Source organism: Coloeus monedula, assembly GCF_965178545.1.
Source record: "Coloeus monedula genome assembly, chromosome: 18".
NCBI classification, from domain to species: domain Eukaryota; kingdom Metazoa; phylum Chordata; class Aves; order Passeriformes; family Corvidae; genus Coloeus; species Coloeus monedula.
Window position 1 is genome coordinate 309,313 of NC_138798.1, and position 23,454 is coordinate 332,766.

Sequence of the window (23,454 nt, forward strand, 5' to 3'; positions counted from 1 at the left end):
TGCATAAGACAAGTATTCCAACTTTGACCCTCACAAACTCCTCTGGGATTTTAAGCAGTTGGGAAGTATCAAAACCGAGCAATATGCAGTAGCAGCATGATAGGTCATTTCTTCTGGAAGGTGGAGGTGGCTTTTCCATCTGAGGATGTTGCTGGGGAGGAGAGTTGCCAACAGGCTCCATGTGGGGCTGGAGGATCCAGGCGTGGGACGATGCCCAGGAGCCCGGCAGAGGCTCTCTTTATGTTACATGTATGTTTTCCAGCAGTAGGAAGTGGGCAGTTTAAACCCCAGGGGAGCTTGAGCCTCCTGTTGCTGCATTCAGAGCTAATGGCAACTTCACAGAGGCTTTGCCAATGGCTGGGGAATGGCTGAGCAAGGTACATGCCAGGAGGAGACAGCAACCATCCTTCCTGAGGACTGTCCAGCAGCAGCAGTGCCCCATTCCTGCTCCATTTCTGATCATCAAAATGAATAATTCAAAAGAGAGAAGGGTGCATTGAAAGCCTTTCCACAGGCTTTATTTATAAATCATAAGCCCCCCCCGCTAAATAAACTTAAGTTTTGAACACCTTTTGGTGACCTCATCAGCATAGCTGCAGAGCCACGGGTCCTTGTCACCACGACAGGCTCCTTGGTTGGGATAGAGATGCCATGGAAACATCTCCACCTCCTCCGATTCTTCATGTGCAGCTTCTGGATAGTTATTTTGTGGAAGAACAAAAAAAAAAAAGAAAAACCAAAACAAACAAACCGGTAAAAAAGGAGAGGGTGTCTTCCTCTGCATGCTGTGCTCCTACCTGGCTGCAGCTCCGAGCGGAATCTGTAATGTGCTGATTAGACTAACAGACTAAAAGCCGTGTCTTCATGACTGAAGAGGAAAAAAAGCAATGGGAATCAATCAAAGGAACATCACATCTCCCACAGCCTCAGCAGCCTCTGCTTGGCCCGGCTGGCAGAGGTAGGACGGGGAGCTGCTCTGAACACCAGAGGCAGCTTTACTCAGCAGAGGGAGCTGCTGTGCCTGAGATTTTTTTGCTTGTGTGTTTTTAAAGGCTATTGAATCGTTTAGTGGGATGTTTAATTGACTCGTGACCCATAAAATCACATTGTAGCACATCGTCCTGAAAACAGCTGCATCTTGTGCTTGGGACTATTTAAAAACACAAATAGCAGAGGGAAACTCAGGGCGACCCCTTGTTTCTGTCGGGATGCAACTGTGCGCTTTTTCTGCCTTTCCTGCTTTGCCACAGAGGGCTTTGTGTTACACCTGGCACCAGGGCCATGGGAGCAGCCTTGGGTCCTGCAGTGACACCGTCTGCTGCCAGGTCTGCCTGAGAAGCTGGCCCTGGCAGGGCAGCAAAAGGAGCTTTTTGAGTTTCTGCAGGAGCTTTGCAGAAGCAGGGCAGAGAAGAAGAGTGTGTCCCGGTGGCTGCTGCCCATGTAACACCTCTTGACAACAGCAGACTTGAGGACCCTGGCATCTTTGACATCTCATCCAAGTTCTCACTCACCATTTTCAAGGACTTGCAGATGCCCAAATCATATCACAGAATATTGATAAACAGTGAGGAAAAAACCCAAACAGGAATATCCTAAGGCAACACTTGACCTTGCTTCTGCCACTCCAAACTCCTGGCAGAGGCATCCGAAGGAGTTTGAGCTGACCATGTATCATCCTCCCTGCTCCAGCCCATCCTCTGCAGCACAGCCAGGAGTAGCAGAGTCAGAAACAAATGGAATACATCTTGATCCCTCCCAAAACATAAGCTGACCCGACACAGGAATTCTAAGAGCAGGAGTTTGTGGGCACAGATTAGTCTGGGGCAGTGGTTGTAACTGCATCCCATTTGGCTGCACTGCTCCTCATCCAGAGGTGAGGCTGCTGAGAGCCTCAGCAGCCAGTACCTTGCTGTGGGTGGCAGGCTTGATCTGGCATAGGACTGAGAGATCTCCATGTAGGCAACCAAAGTTTATTAGAGAAATTGCTGAATTCCAATGACTCGTATACAAAGACAAGCTGCAGTGCCTTCTGAAAGGCAAAGGTGTTTCTGACCCATAGAAACTGGTACAGGTTACCCAGACACCAGTGACCACAGCAGGCTTGACAGTAAAATAATGATCACCTCGCAGTTAATCTTAGCAGAGTCACGGTTTCTTCTACTTAGTACATCCAATGGGATGTGTACATTGTGTCAGCACAAAACCACCACCTCCTGCCTGCTGCCTTTCTGTCGCTGTCTATCTCAGCAGCATCTCTTCTGTCCCCACTTCATCCCAGGAGCTCTCGCATCCCTTATTTGCTGTGCTTAAACATCCAGAGCAACATATCTCTATGGAGAGTTTCTAAATTCAACATGAGGCTGCTCTTACCTTTAACTGGATGGAGGAATGAGAAGGTGCAGAACTCAAATCTGTTATTAGACCTTTAAACTAAAATTTAAAAGAAAGAAAACCCCAAAACAAAACCACTGTTCATTTCTCATGGAGAATTCAAACCCTTCACTGGCATGTTCCTAGGAATGTTTTTTTTTTTCTGCTTGGAACAGTTAGCCATCGTGGAATTGTATCCCGGAGCACCGTGGTGTCGTCCTGCCGGTCAGGTGAGCTGTCATAGGGCTGCACAGAGTAGTGCTGCTGTCCACACAGCCAGCATGAGGCTGACTGTCAGTCTGGGTGTGGGGTGAGGGCACAGGGACGGGGTGCCCGAGGTGCAGGAGCAGACCTCGTAACCATTCTTCGAGCGGCTCTCGTCGTGCTGCCCTGGCCTGGAGCGCGCCCCAGTCCTGCTGCTCCCGGCTGCCTCAGGGGCGTCAGCCTGCATGTCAGTGCACACCAGCCAGTCCCTGGCAATGGACTGTGGGTATCCGGGGTGCACCTCCAGCTCGCTGTCCAGCACCTTCCAGTACTCCTTGCCCTTGAAGAAGTAACTTGCACCTGCAAAGAGACCAAAACCCAAAGACAAGGTGAGTGGCCATGGGTACTGTCCCAGAGGAAGGGCATAGGAGCACTTGGGAGCAGCAGAGGGGCATTCCCACCCCAGCTGAGCCCTGGGGAGTGGTGGCACATGAGATATCACTGCTTGTTGTCAATATCCTCTCTCTCTGCAGGGAGGAATGCTCCAGAGGGTAATGGTGTGGCTGGCCAGGATCTCTCACACCAGCCAGGAGCCACCAGCAGTTGGAGGTGGACGGTGAGGTGCGGCCTGTTGCGTGCAGAGTCCTAGAGCAGATGCACCTCCTGGTACTGTGGGTGTGTAGGGTCAAGGCCCTGTGAACCCGCAGCTGGACAAGCCATACACAGCTCTCCTTCTTGTAATAGGGCATGGTAAGGCTGGAGACCCCACTATGCATTAATGATCTGGGGTGTGTGTTGCTGACCCTGGGCTCAGAAAAATAACCTGAGCCTGACAGGGCCCTGGTAACCTTCCACTCTCAAGTGCATCTTTTCCACTCTGAACTGGGAGGTTGTGAATTCTCTAAGCAGGCCCCACGCTCAGTACTCTTACCTATGGGCACGTCACTCTCAGTAGCTTTGGAAATTCAGCTTGAAAAGTCTCTGGAAGTGGCCTTCCCCTCTGCCTGGTTTAATTATTGCTATTACACCGTTAGGTTGCCAGTAAATAAACCCCGGAAGTGCCACTTTGTTGTGAGTGAATAGCTGGTTGTAAACATCTCCTGTGACAAAATTTTTGTGGTCTTTTCAGGGGAAAGAAACCACTGAGAAATCTCATCCTCAGAAAATAAGTCGTAACTCTGGGAAAACATCTTTAAAAGTATTTTCTGTCTGCATCCTTGTATATCTAGCTAAAAATCCAATGACAGCAAAACCAGCGAGGACCAAATCAGCTCATACTAAGAAAAAATCACTGCAGAACATCATCAACTGTGTTCTTTCAATAAAGTGCAATAATTATCCCCCCACCCGATATTTTTGTTGCCTGTTTAAAATTAGTCTTCTAGTAAGCAGTGTGGGGAGCTCTGGCTGGAATCACACCTCCCTCTTCAGCTTCCAGACACCAGGAATGGCCATCCCATCAGGGGCTCAGCATTTGTGTTGGTGGGCAGGGTAGAATGGGCTACAACTCGATAGAGCACCAATTTTCTTTGCTGTACCTTTTTAAACTGCCATATGGACTCACCATCTGACCACCTCATGGCATCATCTAAAGGGCTGGGTATTCCCTTCCACAGGATGGCCTCCGAAGGATAGCCGGGGTCCATCCTCCGCTCATGGTCATCGTAGCGCCAGTAGAGATTGTCCTTAAAGAAATAAGTCTTGTCATTGTGAGCCCAAGAGAAAGCGGCGTCGATTCCTCCCAGGGGCAGGCCAAAGTCCGAAATGGGCCGCGGGTACCCTTCCTCCACGTTGTTGTCTTTGAAGACCCAGTATCTGTCTCCTGTGGAAAGGAAACAAGCACAGAATAAAATTGCATTTGTTTCACAGCCTAAACCAGTATTTCCCCGCAGATGAGCTGAGATAATGTTTTGTTACCTACTGTGGTAACAAAGCCTTGGGGCTGAACTCTGGGCATTTAAGGATGGGAAGAGGAAGGGGTCAGCCTGTGGGGGAACCTCTGGCTTTGAATAGTTGCTTTCTTGTGTCAGGCTGTTCATGGACATTTGCCGCTGAAAGCATGACTGTCCCAGGACACGAACACGCTGACAGCGTCAGTACAGTTGTCACTTTTATGTATTTGATGGAGGCATTTGGTTTTCTGCCCCTTGGATTTCTGCCTGATATCCAAAGAAACAAAGTTACAGGCAGCTTTTGTGGGCAAATCGGGTGCTTTCTGCCTGGTATTAGGCTCCTGAGAAGCCAAGCATAGTCCACTTTGAAAGAGAAATCGCCACTTTCTAGAGCCAGAGGGGCTGAGAGACCATGGGATATAAGGGATAGGAGAATGCACAGGGACTGGAAAAATCACATACGAGAAGTTCACTGCTCTTCAAGGGTCTTACACAGCCACCCCCCTGGCCCGACCTTGGGGGGGGATGTCAATGTGGGGGTTTTTGCCCAATAAAAAAAGAAGCATGACGAGACTGGGCCCTGGTCTGTGTGAGAACAAGCAATTGAACCCAGATGTCTCAATTTTTTCATAAATCTCGAACCACTGGGACAGTTTTCTTGTTTTACAACTTCTGTTTGGTAACCTGGAGTGTCCTTTTAGGTATTGCGTAGCCTATTTTAGGGATCAGACTTTTTCCTCTCAGTTTTCTAGAATATCTGAAGAGGCCCCTAAATGCACGCCAGTGTATCAGCAGCGGGACCTTAGAGGGCAAGGTAATTTGCATTCTTCGGTTTCTGTCCAGGGATCAATGAAGCAGCGCTGAAGGGAGAGAATGAGACGTATTTTATGGCTGGAATAAAAATTCTGAGTTTATGTTGGGAGCTAGGCAGGGCTAACACACACAGGGAATGCATGACCACAGAGCGTTCTGCCTGGCAGGGACAAGATGCCAGCTGTGGCACATCTGGAATTCCAGCCTCCTGAGCAGCTGGGAGGAGCCCCTGGACCTGAGCTCCCGGTTGGTTGTCTGTTCATCCCCAGCAGGGAGAGAAGGGAGGGAGGGAGGGAAGGAAGCGAGCAAGGGCCGCTGTGATCTACAGGCCTGTCTGGGAGGGTCTGGTGTCAGGCATAAAGGGTGGCACGCTCCAGCTGGCCTCATTCCCTCTGGGAAAGCAGAATAGGGCAGGCTGCCTGAGGCAGCTGGACACACACGGCAGAGCCTTCCGTACGCTGTTCCATGAAGAGATGCAGGGCTTGGTGTGGCTCTGAGGGGCTCAGTGTGCCGGCGGTCCAGGAGGGCTTTCAGCTGTACTTGGAAAGGCCTCTGCAAGCGTAGAGGCTTACATGAGATGTGAGCCATCTCTCTGACCTGGCTGGGGGAACTGAAACCAAATTGTTGCTTCCAGAAGTGCTTGGTTAAGCCCTTCTGAAACCAATAATTGCACCACGTTTCAAGCAGAATGGTTGGGAGATAAAAAGCAATTTCCAAACTGGAGGAATGGAGGGCTGGGATGTGTTTAGCACTTCAAGTGCATAACCTTGGTGAAACAAGACTCGGTGCCTGCCAGGATCTTGAGTGACATTGAGTGCACGGGTAGCATCTAACCAGCATGGGTGGATGGTCTGTGGGGGACTCGGATATTTGTACAGAAACCAAGAGCTAAACTGTTCCTCCAGCTCTTCTGGAAAAAAACCCCCAAACTTGCAGGGTTTTTTTAAATAAAAAGAGATAACTATACCACTTATTTTAAGAAAAAATATAGTAACAGAAATATAATTATTAAAACCCAAGTCCTTCAGTTTCATTTTCATCCTGTCTTTTATCCTCTGTCTTCTTCTTTTCTCAGCAACAAATAGTAAAAAGAGAAAAAGTCAAAGGAGGAACAAAACACCTGTGAAGGGGGGGTTCTTGCTTGTGTTTCATTCTTGAAAAGCTCAGATTTTAGTTACATTTGGCTGAACTTTATCTTGAATGACATTTCCCACATTTTCTGGGGAACATGACCGCTACCCTTTGCTTGCCCTCCCTCCCAACTCGTTTCTCCTGGCCCTGCTCGTGGACAACAGGTCTCAGACCTGCCCTTGAGATGCTTAACATCTGGCACTGGTGTCTCCTGCCTGGCACCACATTCTACACCTCCAGCACCATGTTTGCTCTCACCTTTGAAGAAGACAATCTTGTGGTCACTGGTTCTCTCGTAGACTGCATCCAGGCTGTCCAGGTTGAGCGGCAAGCCCCGCCAGAAACGGTGGATCTGAGCCGGCTGGAGGGAGACCAAGTGCTTATTGCGAGTCAGTCTCCAGAAGTACTTGCCTGGAGGGACAGACTGGACATTACTGAACCACACTCAACCCACCTTGGCTGGGGGGCGAGCGCCAGGTGGGCAGCAGCATCGGGAAGCAAAGCATGTGAGGTGGGAGCCATGATTTAGAACCATCCTGCTTTCCAGCAGCAGCTGTGACTGCTTTTTTATTTCTGGCAGTTTTTAGAAGAAATCCCTCCCTTTTTTTTTTATTAAAATAATCCTCTGGACGTTGCGCTGGAGTTGTTATACTCCTGGCCACAGTGTGAGGCTGCATCGCTGAGGCAGGGCAGGAGAGAGGAGCCTTTCATCTCCTCCCTCCCTCTCTGCGCAGGACCTCCTGCGAACTGGTGGGACCAGGCACCAACAGCCTTAAGCAAGAGCATCCAAAAAAACATCCCTGTTCCTCCTCTCCTGGAGCAACCACAGCTTCCTGCACACAGGATGTCCAGCTGCTTTCATGTTTGGAAATGTCTAGGATGTTACAATGAAACACAGAAATACCAGAGGGGTTTTTTTGTAATGAAGAAAGGGAGTAAGAAAATAGAGGAGGAGGAAACCATCTGAAAAAATCTGGAAGGGTTGAGGAGGGGAAGGAGGCCGAATTAAGGACTTTGGTACCATCTAGAGGTGCAGGATACTAAAACCAGGGACCGCAGTCCTGCAGAGTGTCCAGGATACACGTACTGGTGGTGCCAGCAAATGCACTTTAACACCTGCAGCAGCACTGGCTCAGCTAGGAAAGAGTATTTTGGGGATTTCTGAAATATTTTGGATAATAGGAAAGGAAACAGATTTATCCTTTTTGGGAAGGATGACAAACTTTTTCCTGCTAAAAGACACCTATATGGGATTTCCTGAGGAGTCTTAGTGGTTTTCAGGGGCAACTCCAAACCCAACTCTGCACCAGCTCTGGGATTCTCAGCCTTTTTGCAGCACATTTCGTGCTGTGTTTTCTCCAGAGAGCTCCACACAGTGACGTGAACCAGAGCAAGATGTTTAAGAGGCAATTCTCAACTTTGTCTTACATTTGTTATTGCCGGTTAGAAATTATTGCACATTATTTGCGTCTGGTCTTGCATGGATTTCTGGGGGGAGATAAGCAACAGAAACCAAAGGTGCATCTTCAGATTTTTGTTCCCCACATGCTCAGCTCTTTCTTGAGGGCTGGCAGATTGTGACACCAGCTTTTAAAATTTTATGGACATTGGATCTTAGCCTAATAGTGCAGGAGGCAAAACTCTAACGCTTTAACATCTGCAGAGAGGGAGTTTTATTCTAATTATAAGGATTTATATCATAGTCTTGTTCTTCTGCTCCGGTTTGCGTATTTGCTCTGTCTTACCGAAACATAAATGAATAATACATTCCAATATGGTAGGAATTGCCATAATTACAGATTCTTTTAAAGAATGTAAAAAAACCCCAAGGATTCAAATTTGGTGGCCGTTTTACATCAATGGAAACATATGTAATTAAATAAAGATGATCTCTGCATCTGTAATTAGCGAGGCACTAGACAAGGTCAGATTTTCACTTTTTTAGCAAGAAATACAGCTCAACTTAATTCCTTCTTTAGCAGATGTGTATCTGAACTTTGAAGTGCCCTGGGCTCAGCGGAGACACAAAGGGAAGCCTCAGTACTTTTGACATTTCATCCCTTTGCAAGCGATGGGCTCAGCGAGTGAGCAGCTGCAGCAGGGAAGCCTTAAATCTACCCCCAAACTCAGGAACAGCCTGAGCTGTTGGTTACTGTGGTTGGGTTTTTATAAGCTACCAGGAAAAAGAAAGAATATAAAGCACTTAAGTAACAAGGAATTCTGAACGTAATGGCCCCATTCTGCCTGGGCTCACGATTTGCCATGGCCCAGCCTGCTCACCAAAGTGCTGCTGTTGCATGGATGATCATCAGCCAAAGCCAGATCCACAGGGGAATTTCTGCAATTAGCCTGCAGAAATAACTTAAAAAACAAAATCCCAACTCCATGTTTGTTTAAAAAGCTCAATTTAAACCCTCCTCTGAGCTGGCAAACTGAACACGATGAAAGACAAGTGTGAGGTCCTGCTGCACTGAGATGTGGTTGATGGGCTGAGGCAATTGCTTTCTTTAATTCCAGGTAATTTTGATCCCAGCTGTGTCTGACACTGTCCAGACTTTGGCTGCCTCTGGCAAGACTGCTGCACGCACCATGGAGACACGCACACGCAGGCCAAAGGCGTTTAAAACTTCAGGAGTCCGTAGTGAGGCACCTACATCAAAGCGAGCAGTGATTTCAAAGTGCAGAAAACCCAACACTGCCTTCAAAACAACAAGCCTGTGAGCTCCGGGGAGCTCCAGTCCCAGTGCCTTTGCAGTGGAAGAGGCTTCTTTCCATCTAGGGAACCAGCTGGAGCAGCTCAGAACAAAATGCCTATCGAGGGACAGAGCTCGGCACTAGAGATCATTTAAATCCTGCCCCAGAGGTGACATCCCGTTCCTTGGTGCGTAGGATGGTTCGGGGGCAGCAATGGGGGCTGCAAGGAAAGTGCTGAGGTCTGGAGGCAGACATGCAGCTGGCATCCACTGACCCTGTGCTCTGTACATTTGCTTTTTGGACTGCAATAAATATATCCAAAAATAGACACTGAGATGGATTTCTCTTTACTTCATCACTTTTTCCCCTCCGAGGGACAGACAGCCATTTATCCTGACACCAGTTCATATCTCTGAGTTTCCCTTCTTCACTGTGGCTTTTTGGAGATGGCATCTGAACAAATAATGTTGTGGAACTGTCTCGATATTCTGCTTCCCTCAGGGCACGGGCAACACCAAATTCTCTGGAGCCCTTTTGCTGTTCTTGCCTGTGACCCAAGGCTCACACTGTGATACCCAGACGCCTGGACGCTGCCGCTCATCCCCGGGGCAAACGCTTCTGCTTCCCTGGTGGATGGCTTTGGGGTGGCCAAATGGTGACCATGGATGCAAAGAAACACCCACGGGCATTTTTACATCTTGGATAGATGAGAAAGCAAGCCCAGAGAGTCCAGCCTACACAGGCTCTGCGCAGCTGAGAAGGCACCCGATGGGATCCTCGTCAACAGCTGGGCATCCCGGGAATGCGCTGCCAGCAAGGGTTTGCTGGCACGAAACCAGATGGTCCTCAGTTGTGTACATACTGTCTTTGAGAGACGCATGGCGAGCAACATTAGGGAGGGTGAAGTGGGGGAGGAAAGGAAGGCCGGAAGTATACAGGAAAAAAGCGGTGGAGTGCTGTTGCTGCTCTGCTCATCCTTGGTTCGACCTCAATTTTAACTCTGATAGCACAAACATCAGATTTTAGTTCTTCACCTGGGCAGTCCAGTGCGACAGATCAGAGTAAAAACTCCTGTGCTGGATCGTCACCGGTGCAGCCACGCACTCAAGTATGTGAGATGCCTCCTTGGGTCTGTGGGAGCAGCCCACAAACCCCAGCCAGCTCATCCTCACCACCCACCCCAGCCCATCCCACGCTGCGCTGCCTCTGGTGCCAGCACAGCAAAGCCACCGCAGGGTGACACAGACCCCTGGCGCTCACCTTTGAAGAAGAAAGCCTCTCCCCGGATCTGGGCCACTGCATCGAAGTGCGTGTTGCACCTGTTGGGCGCATCCCGCCTGAGCCTGTGGAGAGATGCCCAGGTGAGCAGGGCCCAGGCAGGCAGTGAGAGGCTGTGTCCCCCCGATGCCTCCTATCCCATGGACTGAATCACCTCTGCTCCTGGAGACTACAGGCTGTGCCCATCTGTCACTCCTCATGCTCAAGCCTAGCCACGTGCATGGGGATTTCCAAGGCGAGCTCAGGCAACCCTCAGCCTGAAGACAGCTTGGGCTGACAACCCTGGGCCACCAGACGCCATTGCTGAGAGTCAAGTGAGGACGCACTCTACATCCACCAGCTTGTGTAGCTGGTGAGGGCTGAGCTGGCTTCCCACTCCCAGTTGCACAGTGTGGCTTGGCCAGCTGCCCCAGGGCGGCAGGATGTGGAAAACAGCCAAGCAGCCTCTTGCTCCAGCAGCTCAGGATGCTGCTGCTCCAGGGCTGAGCTCCAAAGTGCCAGTGAGAGGTGACAGAGATGCAAAGCAGAAAGCAGCTGAGCCTAAACAGAGGGACCTGAAGGAGCCATGTGATACACCTGGTGAAAGATACCTAGTGAAAGCCACCTGGCAAGTGGCAGCTGAGATACTAAGCTGCTTTAACAAGGTGGGTGGGGAAGGCACAGAGTATGAAGGACTGAGAGAGCCACAAAGCCCACATAAGAAGTGATGACTGATGGAGGAACAAGGAGAGGATGATGGGAACATGCACCGAAAAGCAGCTGTGGGTGATAGGGAAGCATAAATCTATCCTGCTGATAGAAAAATTGTGCTGGGCTGCCAGCACCAGTTTCACAGCCCTCTTTGGCCACAAAATGACAGACGTGGAGGCAAACCCCATCCACCCTCCCAGCAGACAAGGCAAGAACAAGGGGTTGACATGAGCAAGTTTCCTGCTGCTCCTGCTGCTGGTGTGGGACGGTGGCCTCCCACAACAGCAAGGAGAAAGGCTCTCATATTTCTAGGTCCAAACGTGGCCATAAGGACCCTGGTGGACAAGAGCCATTAGAAGCTACACACGGAGAAACATAACTAATGGCATTCAGCATGTTCAAACAAAAGGAGCATGAGGTGAAGGTGACCTGCTCCATCTCTGCCGCTCTCACTTGGGGCGCTCCTGGTGTCTGGCAAAAATGTGTGTGACCATCACCTCCTGCCTTTTTGTTCAGTGTCCCTTCTTCTCTTAACTGTCCTGCTGTCCTGGTCAACATTTATTAATGGGCGATATCCAGCACTTCCCTTAATGAGACCATGCTGGTTGCTTGATGACACTCAGGGTAAGCAGCCCTTTGCCAATGCTAACTTGCGTTGGAGTCGTGCTATCAGTCCACTTGTTCCAATATTCACTCCCTCGGGTACATTAGGCAGTTGCTCAGTGTGGAATGATTTCGGTAACTTATGCTTGTGCAATTCGGGATATTGCTGAGGAAGTTTGATTAAAATTCCAGCAAGGATGAATTTATCTAAGGGTGAGGGTGACAAATTTCCACTAATACGAGTAAAAAATGTGAGTCTTGGCGAAATATCCAGAGGTCCAGAGAGAAATACCAAAGCCAGAGTGAACAGGCAAGAGATACTGATGAAACAGAGCTTCACTACTGCACATCCTTTGCGGGAGAGGAAGGAATTTGACTTACGGGACAGTGGAGCGGTTCTCTGGCAGCTCTGGCAGGATTGGATGGTCATCAGTTTCACTTACTTCAGGCTTGGCTGTGGGGGACACAGATTCCCTGACTCCTGTGTAGAAAAGAAGCAGTAATGGGGTAGACCATCCTCCCCACCAACTCCGCTCACCCCAGAAAACAGCTATTCCAGTGTGTCCTGCCATGGCAGGAACAGGCTGTAGCCATGTGAGGGACACAGACTTACCATAGAGTTGCCAGATCCGGACTTTGTCCTCGTAAGGCAGGTCGTACTTCAGAGGATCCCCCACTGGACCTTGGTAGTAGGGTCTCATGATAGACTCTATGGCAGAGATGTGGGTCAAGCCAATGGCATGGCCAAACTCATGGACAGCTACAGCAAATAGGTCCATCCCGTGAGTGTCTGGAGATAAGGACAAAATTGAAATAAAAGTCACTAAGTGCTGATAGTAATTGGGGGATTTGGGTGGGCTGCAAGGCCTGTAAGAGAAAGTGTAGGTTTATGTTGGATAAATTGGAAAGAAGAGCTTAGGAATAGGTAAAGTTTGAAAAAGGCATTTTTTTCCAGTCGGAGACTGAAGTGTAGCATATGAAAACGGAACGCAAGCCAGACATCAGCCTACGCCAGCCTGGGTATCACCCTTTTTATTTCCAGCTCACTGTTGGCACCTGAGAAAAAGCTGGACAAAGGGCTGAGACAGCAACCACATCACAACCATCTGCTGACAGGCACTGCAGAAGCTGGGCCAGAGCAGTCACTCTCTGCATCTCATGTCTGCTGCAGCTGCTGACACAGCCTTTACGTTGCCCAGAATACCGGATTTCTGCAGCCATCAGCCAGGAGCTCATTACATCCTGCGGCAATGAGCCGGGGAGCGCCGGCAGTGCCCACCTGCCCACGGCGCTCTGCGGCGCTTTTCCTTCCTGGCCTCGCACGCTGCTGCCCTGGCCAAATCCATCCCTTGGCCTTCCTGTATGCACACAAATGCAGGAATGCTCATCTGGTCATCAGCCACCGACCTGCTCTTCTCACTGCTGCCATGATGTGGGTAGGTGACCATGTCCAGCTTGTTTTTAGAGGATTTATCATCTTCTCCTGTTACACACCTTGTGCTGGCAGGGCTGCAGCTCTTGTGGCTGCTCCCTTGGGCAAACAGTTTGATCGTCACATGCCACAATGGGCATTAGGGAGACATTGTTGAACATCAATACCTCCTTTGATGACTTTTTTCCTTCAGTCTGGGCTATCTCTGCTATATTCTCTTTCCCCAAATTTCCTTATTTGCAATCCAGCTCCCAGTGCCTCACACCACACCCACATATAGACCCATCTTATCCTCTCCAGAGCCTGAGACACTCATGAAAGGGGTTAATGCTCATTTCCAAACATACATCACTGCTACCAAAACCAAGGAGGAGCTGCTCCCAGGAGCTGTATGGGACTGAGCCTGCTTGGTGCATTCCCACCACCCAGCTCCCAACAGGCTGGGCCACACATCCGTATAATTTCTGCCCCTCTCTGCTCAGCAATGTCCTGCAGAGCAGTACCAGAGGGCGGCAATGATTTTAAGTGTGGTTCTTATAAAGATCATGATGTCAATATTGTAATAAAGAAGCAGTGAGGTTGGAAAGGTCCCTGTGGAGCTCAGGGGATTGTCACATTCCCTGAGAATGGCTGGAGACTAAGAAGATGGCTACTTTTTTTGCACAAAATTAACCGTGGCTGATCCTGCCCAGTCCTTAGTGCTCCTCACCAGGCTTGAGGTGTTGGAGCAGGGAGATATCTTTTGCTGAGTTTTGCCTTTTCCTTCATGACTGTTATTTGCAGTGTCTGTAACCAGCTGAGATTTTTATGACCTATGCTGTTTTCCCTGGCACTAAGAGAGAACAAGACATATGCTCTCTGACATTTTAATGCCGGACTGACAGCCTTGGGGATATTTTTATATCACCTACCAAGTAGTTGTTTTTGAATCAGTAGGGAGAACAAAATAAATAAAAGATGAAGCTCAGATAGCTCCAAGATCTTCAAAATAGAGGGCAGCTTTTCGCTGTCAGGCTCATCCCCTCATTCCTTGGTGGTGCTTGGAGGGACACTCCCTGCAGGAATGCTGCCTCTGAGCTCGCTCCTTCACATGAGTTTGTTTCACAATGAGCATTCCTAACCACCAGCTGCAAAACTGACTCCATCACTAACACATCCGCTGTGGCAAGCTGCTGACTGCAGCACTTGCCTCTGCCCTGTATATCTGCAGATCAAAACTGCTGCTTTTTTTTCCCTTCCTGATAAGAGCCATCAGTTGGGGCTGCACAGCAGCATGAAGCGAGGAGCAGGTGTAATCCTGAAGGATCAGCCTGTCCAGACCTTCAACTTTTACCTCAAGACCTCCTCCAGCACCTCTGGTGAACACTCCTGCCCACAAACACCCAGGGGGATGGACAGAGGTCAACCAGTGGGCAGGAAGAAGGTATTAGCTTGTTTCAGAGAAGACAATTAGGTTTAACCAAAGTTGTTAGGCTGTGGCAGAAGTATCCCACTAGGAGACTGGCAGAGGAGGTGGCATGACAAGTAAATTAGCAGCTGGTGGCTGCAGAGAGGACATTCTGTCAAAACATGCCTGACACGAAGGCTGGGGACCTGATCCCCACAGATGATTTTGCAGCTGACAAACACTTGCTTCTGATACTCCCTCTGCTTATTAAAACTCTGCTTTAGATGAGGTGAAAATAAAAAAGAATAGAACTGCAACTTGTAACCATCCTGGTGTCAGGTAACAGACAGGAGATGGCAGGAAAAAACTGGGCCTTCTTCCCAGCAGAACACAGAGCCCCTTACCCTAATAGTATACTTTAAAAATAGGAAGCTGGGGCATATGGCAGTGAAGCCACCCAAAACATGCCAAAGGCACAGAATGCAGTCCCCATCCAAGAGCTCCACCAGCCACATACCCAACACACAACCTTCCACGTCCCAGAAGAGATGGGGACTGGGGTTGGGCAACGGGGAGCTCTGCAATTGCTGTCAGGATAAGGAGAAACATGGAGATGCCATTGAGGCTTCCAGGAACATAAGTGTGTCCTCAGCACTGCCTGAGCTGATTTTGCTAGCAAGGCTGAGAGAGGAATCAGAAGAAGAAGATGGGATCCTGAAGCCTGGGGTGAAAGTGTGGCAGAGACTAAACCACTCCAGCCACCAGAGAAGAAGAGGGAAATTGTGAGCCCTTGTGTTTGGCTGCAGGTCTCCCACTCTGACCTACCTGATGATCGGAAGGTCCAATATTCATCATCGTCAAAATGAGTGTCCCCTGCTGTGTGATGGTCTCCAGGGAAGAAAGCATGTGCCACCGTCCCACCAGGCCCGTCGAAGGGATAGCCATCATTGTGATCTGCCTTGGAGAAGTCTATCTGGATGTCAGCATTGTTTCCTGCCACTTCGTGGAAATTCAGCGGGGTGATGTCACTCCAGACCTTCAGGGCATAATACATCAGGGCTCGGACAGTGTCGTGGCCCAGGTGGGACTCTTTTGGGAAGGTGCGAACTCTGAAATAAAGAGGGCAAACAAGAGGATGGTTCAGTAGCATGAAAGATCTCCAAGAATCACCCAAACTGGGTCTGCAGGTGCCTGTGCATCAGCACCTCAGTGAGGCCTTCAGAGTTTTTTTCATTTTTGGGCTGAGCTGGAATGGAAGAAAAGTCAATGTTTCCTATAAATATAACCCAACTTTGAAAAAGAATTCCTAATATTATTGATTTGATACAGGAAATGAAAAGACAAAGATGCAACAAGGCACCTTGGCTTCTAAAGGAGTATATTTAGATAATCTTTCGTTGACAATTTTGACAAAAATATACACACTTTCCAAGTAAACATACCGTTGACTGAGTAATTATTGACAAAAGCCAATTCCGATGGATAACTTCTGGCCAGCTCTACCCCAGTATTACCCCAGTAATAACAGATAAGTTATTTTTTGTGCACCAGCACACCAGCCAAAGTGTTCATGAAATATTCATGGTTTGACAGATTTTTATAAAGGCTAAAGCAACAATTATGATCACCTCACTTGCCCTCCCACATAATACAGCTGTGACAGCATCACTTGGTACCGCACTGCTCCCCGTCACCAACGGGCAGTGATGACTTAACTACACTTCAATAGGTAATTACATGTGTCAGAAGGGGATGTCACAGCACTCAAGCTCTTCCTGAGTAGCGATTTGAGTGCTGAGAGATGCCATGGATCACAAAAAGGGAGTAGGAACGACTTCCTTGCTGAGGTTGGGAGCTTTTGCTTTCACAAATATTCACGTAAATCCCATGCCCTCAAGAGACAGGCAGCCCAAAGAAGGCACCACCTTCAGGCCAGGGCGAAACTAGTCAGGATTAAATCTAGGATAGTGCAAAAACGGACTCGTGAGAATAAGCAGAAATCTCAGTAACAGTTCCTCTGAAGTGCTTGGGAAGCTCCAGAGATGGTGGGAATGAGTGGGTGAATCAGGCAAAACACATCACAGCCAAATGAGCAAAAATCATTCATAGCTTCACCTTTGCTATCTTTAAACTCTTTGGTTTGGAAAGAAAAACCTTATTGACTAATCTAAATGACTGAACATACTTATAACCAGATGACTGTGGAACTTCAAAGAAAACCCATTTGTAAAGGAGATGGCACAGAGGTACAAAGAGTATGAGCACAGGATTAGAAAAGACAATTTTCAGGCAATTTTTAATTTATAGAAGAGACTGTGTCTGGATGTAATCCTCCACAGTACAGATAAAAAGGCCACCTGGATTCCAGATATTCATTAACTATCTGTCTTCATCTTTCATAGCATTCCTTGGGATTTAGGTAAACCCTTTGCTGCTTTAATTTCTACTGAGTAAGTCATTATATGCGTAAAGCACACCATGTTTAGTCCAGGAATTATGACCTTTCTCCAAAACCATGGTGCCTAAGGCACAGAGTCACATTTGGGGACACTATCTGCTCTTTCCTCCTCAAGGCCTGCTCACCACGTGAGCTGTTTTCCTTTCCTTTTCTTTCCAGCTGTAGAATGAGGATAATAAATCACATCTGCCTTGTACAAGGATGGTGTATAGAAAGCCCTGTCTAAAAAACCAAATATTATTAATATTCCTCCCAACATCTGACTCCAGAAACATTAGATTAAGGCAGAAACAGTATCAATACCTATTTTACTTCTTATAAAAAGTCCTGCGTCTCTGAGCTGACCCACATTTTATTAGTATGCTGCAGGTGTAGGTGAGAAGTCCCTTATCCTTTATTCATTATCACTGTCATTTTTCAAGAGAATCCCATCAGGGTTTTTCAATGCAGCGTCTGTTTTGATTGCTGGAGCTCTGCTAATTGTTTTCAATGAGATTAGGAAAAGACTGTTATGCTGATAGGATGTTTGTTGGCCTTGCATCACCCAATTCCACTGAAAAGGAGGCGCATTTCTGACAGCATGCAGATAAATAAGCTTCCTCCTACCTTTATTTATTTAGTAGTAGTAGTAGTAGTAGTAAATGGTGCTTAGGTTCCCAGTGGATGTAAATCCCTTCTGAGACTCCTCTTACAGAGCTTGGATCTTGGGCAAAAGCCTGCTGTGAGTAATTGGAGAGAATGCTCCAGACAGCCTCTGCCAAGCCGGAGGAAGGGTGATGAGGACTGAGCTGCTCAGCTCCTCCAACCACCCCACCGACAATGCCCTAAGCTGTAGGGTCAGTCACATCCCTCTGCAAATCACACTCTGGGACATCCTGAGGAGTCTATCCCCATGGTGGATGGGGCTGCAGGAGGGAGCATCAGCCACGACACTGGAACTGGCAGTTGCCGAGCTGGATGTGGTGCTGATGGGCACAATTGGATGCCAAGGAGAAAATTTCCCCTCTGCGTTTAGAGCTCAGCCAGGCAGCAGCACTGCCGTGCAGATAAATGAATGCTGACTCTCACACAGCGCTGCCAGTCCTTCACATGTCCTCTGAGTTACCTCCTTTGCCCGACCCACCCTAACCAGACTTTGTGTCTGGGGTGGTTCATAAGGAGAGACCGGAGAGGACTGATGTGCCTCTGTTTGCCGTTGAGGGGCACCCATACCTATTTTGATTTCTGGGTTGCTTATTGGTTTTTGTCCTCCCAAAGACAAAAGTGGGAGAGTATCAGTGATGGATGAGAAATCAATAGGTCATTAATGAAAGCACTCTTTCACTTTCCCGGCCCTGAAACCACAGACAAATAAAATAAATGCACAGAACTACCAAACACAGCAGGCTAAGGACTGCTTGATAAACCCACACTGATTTTTCTCACAAGAGGAGGGAAGAGGGGATAGTTAAAAGGGTGGATGCTTTCTGCCTTGGCAAAGTTGCTTTTCCAGCTGCCCAGAGCCATCCATGGCACAGCAGCCCTGATCCAGTGCTACCCTGGCAGTGCTGCAACATCCCATTCCCAATGTCACAGGAGGAATGCAGTGGGTGCTTGAACCTTCCATCACCCCTCTCCCAGCACTTAGACTGTCACCCAAAAATGTTCAGTTTTTTCATTCTCCTGTCCTTTATCATGCACAGAATGCCAGTCACCCACAAGCCATTGTGCCACCACACACCTGCCTGCTCTCTGCTCCAGCTGATCGGGGATTTTCCTGTGAGGGTCCCAGTTGCCTGTGACAGGGGCATTACAACAACCCTAAGGCAGCTTGACAACTTGGCCAACTGTCACCCCCAGACATGGGGCACAAGGCAGTCTGGGCTTGGGATGGGAGGTCCCTATGGCAGGATGCCACTGATTGAAGGACAAAGCAGGAAGATCAGGACCGTCGTGGGGATGGGAGTGCGGGACTGGGGGTTGCACTGCCACCCCTCCATGCCTGAACACATCCACATCCTGGGCTCAGGCAGTGGCACACCTCCCCTCAGGAGGCGGCTCAGGACACTCACAGCAAGGGTGGGCACTGACTGACATGTGTCACTGCTCCTCTGCCAGTGGGGCGGTCTGCTCCCGCTCCAGCACGCCATGACCTGAGCATCGCAGTGTCCAAGACTGCAGCTCTGATGAGGTGGCACAAGGGAGTAGTCCTTAACTAAAGACAGATGAAAGCCAGCTCAGTTCAGCACTGAAAGAAAAAAACTGGGAAATTTAAAAAGCTGAGCTTCCAGGCTGCCCCTGCCCCAGGGAGCTCAAAGTGTGCAGAGATGGGTCATGGCCCTGCTTCTGCACTTCCCACGACTGTGAGGAGACAGCGAGCACTGGGAAGAAATGGAGATGCCATCTATGAACTCCCCTTCTGTGGGGCGTAACCAGAAGCAAGAAAGCAAAATCAGCAAGTGACAAACCAGGCTGCAAACATGAGGAGGAAGTGGCTGCGGGCAGCTCCGGCGCTGAAGCCGGAAGAGGGCATCCACAGCACGCCACTCTCTCAGCAACTGCCTTAGCACCTGGGGAGAGCATAAGGAGAATAAAGTAATAACAAAAACAATCCTGTGAAAATAAAATTTCTACGCTGTAATATCCTGGAAACTCTACATGGAGATGAGGCACAGAAGACCATCTATTTCTGATGCTGTAATGGGATGCTACAAGTCTGTACTGTGAGCTGTGCAGGATGCAGCCTGTACTGTTTTGCTCCCCGAGCCCTCCAGTCCCACCGGTTGGTTGTACTCAAAGGTAAAAAGAAGAAACCTGAATGACCTGTATATCTATAAAATTTTGTTTGCCCAAAATTGCCTTTTCAATCAGTGCATGTGCCTATTTCGAGGCCCTCCTTTCCTACAGCTTTGCTTACCTGTTTATCTCAGCCTTGCAATTGTTCAGGTTTTTCTTCAACTTTTAAATCCATGTCAGAGAAGCATTTAGTTTTGTTTTCCTCTTTTAAAATCTTCAATCAATGTGTAAAAGGTAAGCAAGTAAAACTTTATGTCTCTGTTGGCCGATTTTCATGGTATTTTCCAAAAAGCCAGTTTAATCTCAAGTGCTAGATGTAAATACTACATTGGAGTTCCTGTCATGCTATAGCCTTCTGCTGGCTACAACCTACAGCTGTAAAATACAGTCCTTTCTTGGACAAAAGCCAAGCTCTTGGAAAGGATCAAAGAAAAAAAAGCAGAAATTACTTTGTCAGGAGATGGATTTTTTTTTTTATGCCTTACATATAATACTGTCTCACACCTAAACCCCTTTTTATGGCATCCTTGCTGCAGCATCACAGTTTCCAAGGGGGTGGGAGGCCGGGCATATCCCAGGACTGCACCCATCAGAACAGTTGGACCCCATTTCACCTCCACGTTTGTCTCCAGCCTGGAATTGAGGATACTGTGTCAGCACATCCGAAGTCCTGGCAGCACCTGCAATGCCAGTCCCCTGACCGTGCTGCCCAGCCACCACACCTGCCCTGCCATGGGATGTCACTCAGGTTTGTCAGGAGCTGCTGGGGTCAGGCTCGGCGCAAGCCATGCCCCTGCACTGGCTCTGGCAGATTCCAGAACACCAGGGTAGGTTTTTTTTTTCTCCCAAAGGATTGTCTCCTTTCTGAAATGTGAAGTTTATTCCCCTTTCCCCATCGAGTCAGGGCTGGGCAACAGGGAGACAGGCTGAGTTTTTATAATACGGGTCACTTCACGACATGAAGCCATCTGTGAACCAAAATTGTTTCTTACTGGAGCTGAATTATGTTTAACTTTTCTCAAAATAAAGTCTCAAAGGAACCTGCAGGAACATAGACCAAATCTCTGCTAAGACCATAGTCTCAACACATGTCGACAGCAACAGCCAAGCTGAGATTTGTTACTGCAGTGGGAAGAGGACTCTCTAGGGGCTATGCCAGGATCAAAGAGAAACTTACTATTAATTAGGAGAGTTTTCCATGAGATCCACGTGTGTTTTCAGGACAGTAGAAGCACCTCATGCTGCACACTGCTCTTAGAGGAACAATCACGGCAGCACATGGTATTTGAGGGAGCACAAATCTTGGTGGGACATGGATCAGTTTGCTTGCCAACCCTGACCTGCAGCATGTTTCCAAAAGCTGGACCTGAACTTCTGTGTGTCACAGGTGCAGAGGGACCCACATGTGTCACTGCCTGACACTGAGGGAAAAATACTCCCCTGTGGCAGAGATAAGGAGAAAAAAAGTGACTTTATTTCCCAGAAAATGCTCCTACCCTTGGACTCAGGTGGGGCAAGAGAAGAAGCTCCAGGCTTGGCAGCTGCTTGAGACAGCACAGAGTCCTAATGAATTCAAGAAAAAGGATGGTCTAAGAACCATTGCAACCCAGAAAAAAAGCTCCCACCTAATTCACTAGCCAGATCTGCACCGTTCCCAGGCATTGCCAAGTGGGTCCAAGAAGTCACTGCTGAGACAGTCAGGAAAAGAGTTAAAATAAATAGTCTGTGGGGTCCTGGGAGCACAAAGGGACACGTTTTAACCATCACCCTGAAACTCATCTCAAAGCCGTATTTAACAAAGGTGTCTGTGGAATTGGTCTTTTGCTGCAAAATTTCAGCAGGGATAGATGAATTCCTACCTCCAGGACAAATTCCTTTTGCTCCACTTGGTGACAGCCTGGGCAAATCGCTTCCTCCTGGTCTCTGCAATGGTGAGGTCAGGCAGAGAGCAGCGAGGGGTCTTCATCAGCTCCAGGGTGGCTTCATCTAGGGTTAGAGAAAAAACAAGAAATCACGGGAATGGTGGGTTAAGAAATCCCAGGGGGACAAAGAGATGGGAAATGAAGTGCTAAGAATGTACTAGAAGAGCAAAAGTCCATACTCAGGAGCCCATTGGGGCATGGCACCAGTCCCAGCACGTTGTGGTGACACCCACAGAACACTGAGCCCCCTACGTCTCTCTGCTGCTCCAAGCACTGGGCAGCAATTCCTACTGGAAGCCCACCTGTGGCCAGCTCTGATTATATTTTAAAACATATTTTTTAAAATATTCTGTTTTGTTCTCTATTGATGAATTTCCCAGTATTCCTCTGGCAAGGAGAAGCATTCACATGTAAAACACCTCCATCTCTGTTCAGCTAGATCATTTGAAGAATGTCTATATTCCTTCTTATTAATTTTTAAAAACTAATGAAAGCTTCAAGTGTCTATTCTCACCAGCTGAAATGCAGAAAGGTTGTTTCATTCACTCATTTCCCTGCTGACTTTACCTCTTGAACTCTGTTTTCATGAACAAACCCACATCTATGACCTGTCCAGGGCAGCCATCCCTCCCCCTGGCCCATTTCAAACACCCCCTCCGAAAATGCAATTTGAAAGGCCACCCCTGTTCCTGGGTCTCCTGCAGCTCGTGATGCAATGGAAGATAAATAATTGCATGTGCTCAATTGAGACCAGAGAAAGTAAGTCCCAGTGTTAGGATGCAGCCACAGCTCTGGGGGACCAGCGGAGGGACGCTGGGGTGTTGGGATGGATGGAGACCACCTGCTAATTAGCTGCTTCTCCTTAATTGTGCCCCAAGCAGCGGAAGCTCAATGGCCCCGTGGTGGCGGGAGGGTCATGGAGGGGAGGAGAGCAGAGAGGTGCCCTCCTGCAGGCCAGGATAATGCTGGCTTTCTCCTTCCCTCAATGAAGGCATTTAGAGGAATGACCCCGGCCATGCTGGTGAACTCGTGCTGCTTCAGCCTGCCCTTGGACTGCTCCCTCCCAGGCAGATGTGCCCACCACACAGATGCCACTCCCTGCCCCTGCCGCCCAACGGAGCTGCTGGAGCAGATGATGGGCTCCCGGCTGGCTGGGCATGACTGGGGAGTACCTGGAGCTGCTGTGGCTCAGTGAGATCCCAGGAGAGCCCCAAAAAATGCACTGTGGGCAGGAGCAAACAGGGTTGGGGTGATACAACACCATCCTTCGCCCTTCCCTGCCTGTGCCCCAGCAGCAAAAATCCCAAAATATCTACGTATACAAATCGAGAGGCTTAATCAGGATTTTTGTTCAATTCAATTTGATGGTGCACGTAAGGCTTTGAACAGGACAACTTTCTCCCCTTTTTTTCCCCCCTTGTCTTTTTTACACTTTTTGTTGGTTTACTTATTTTTGGAACACACCAAGAGCTATTTTAAGCACACTGAGAACCCCAAGGGTCTGTGGGTCTGTTGAAATAATTGCTTGCCTCAGGTCCTTGAAAATACAAGGCAACAGAGCACCTGAGCCATGTAATTACTCTTACAGCTGCAAACTGGGCTGTATGCTCCACCCACGTGAGCTTTTCCTGGAGCTTTTGCTGATGCTGCTCCAGAACACAATAACAAGTCCCTTCTCCCCCGCGGACCTGCAAGAAGCCATCCCTGCCTCGCTCTGCACCAAGGAGAGGAGGGGTCATCAGCCACTGACCTAGGACTCCTGTGGCCTCAAGCCCTCCGAACCTCTGCATGGCAGTGATGGCCTT

The 23,454-nt window shown here is 48.7% G+C and overlaps 1 protein-coding gene across 1 annotated transcript; it reads right to left on the reverse strand.

Annotated features, from left to right (window-relative positions):
* Positions 1-2,608: 2,608 nt before the first annotated feature.
* On the reverse strand, positions 2,609-23,454 carry MMP17 (matrix metallopeptidase 17; the record flags this gene model as incomplete). Its single annotated transcript, XM_082293649.1, has 9 exons — positions 23,400-23,454; positions 21,587-21,713; positions 15,320-15,603; positions 12,289-12,465; positions 12,057-12,156; positions 10,365-10,447; positions 6,669-6,821; positions 4,139-4,396; positions 2,609-2,934 (listed from the first exon to the last, which is right to left on the reverse strand). Exons 1-9 carry the CDS (start codon positions 23,437-23,439, stop codon positions 2,609-2,611), a joined length of 1,548 nt encoding a protein of 515 aa, XP_082149775.1. The 5' UTR covers positions 23,440-23,454.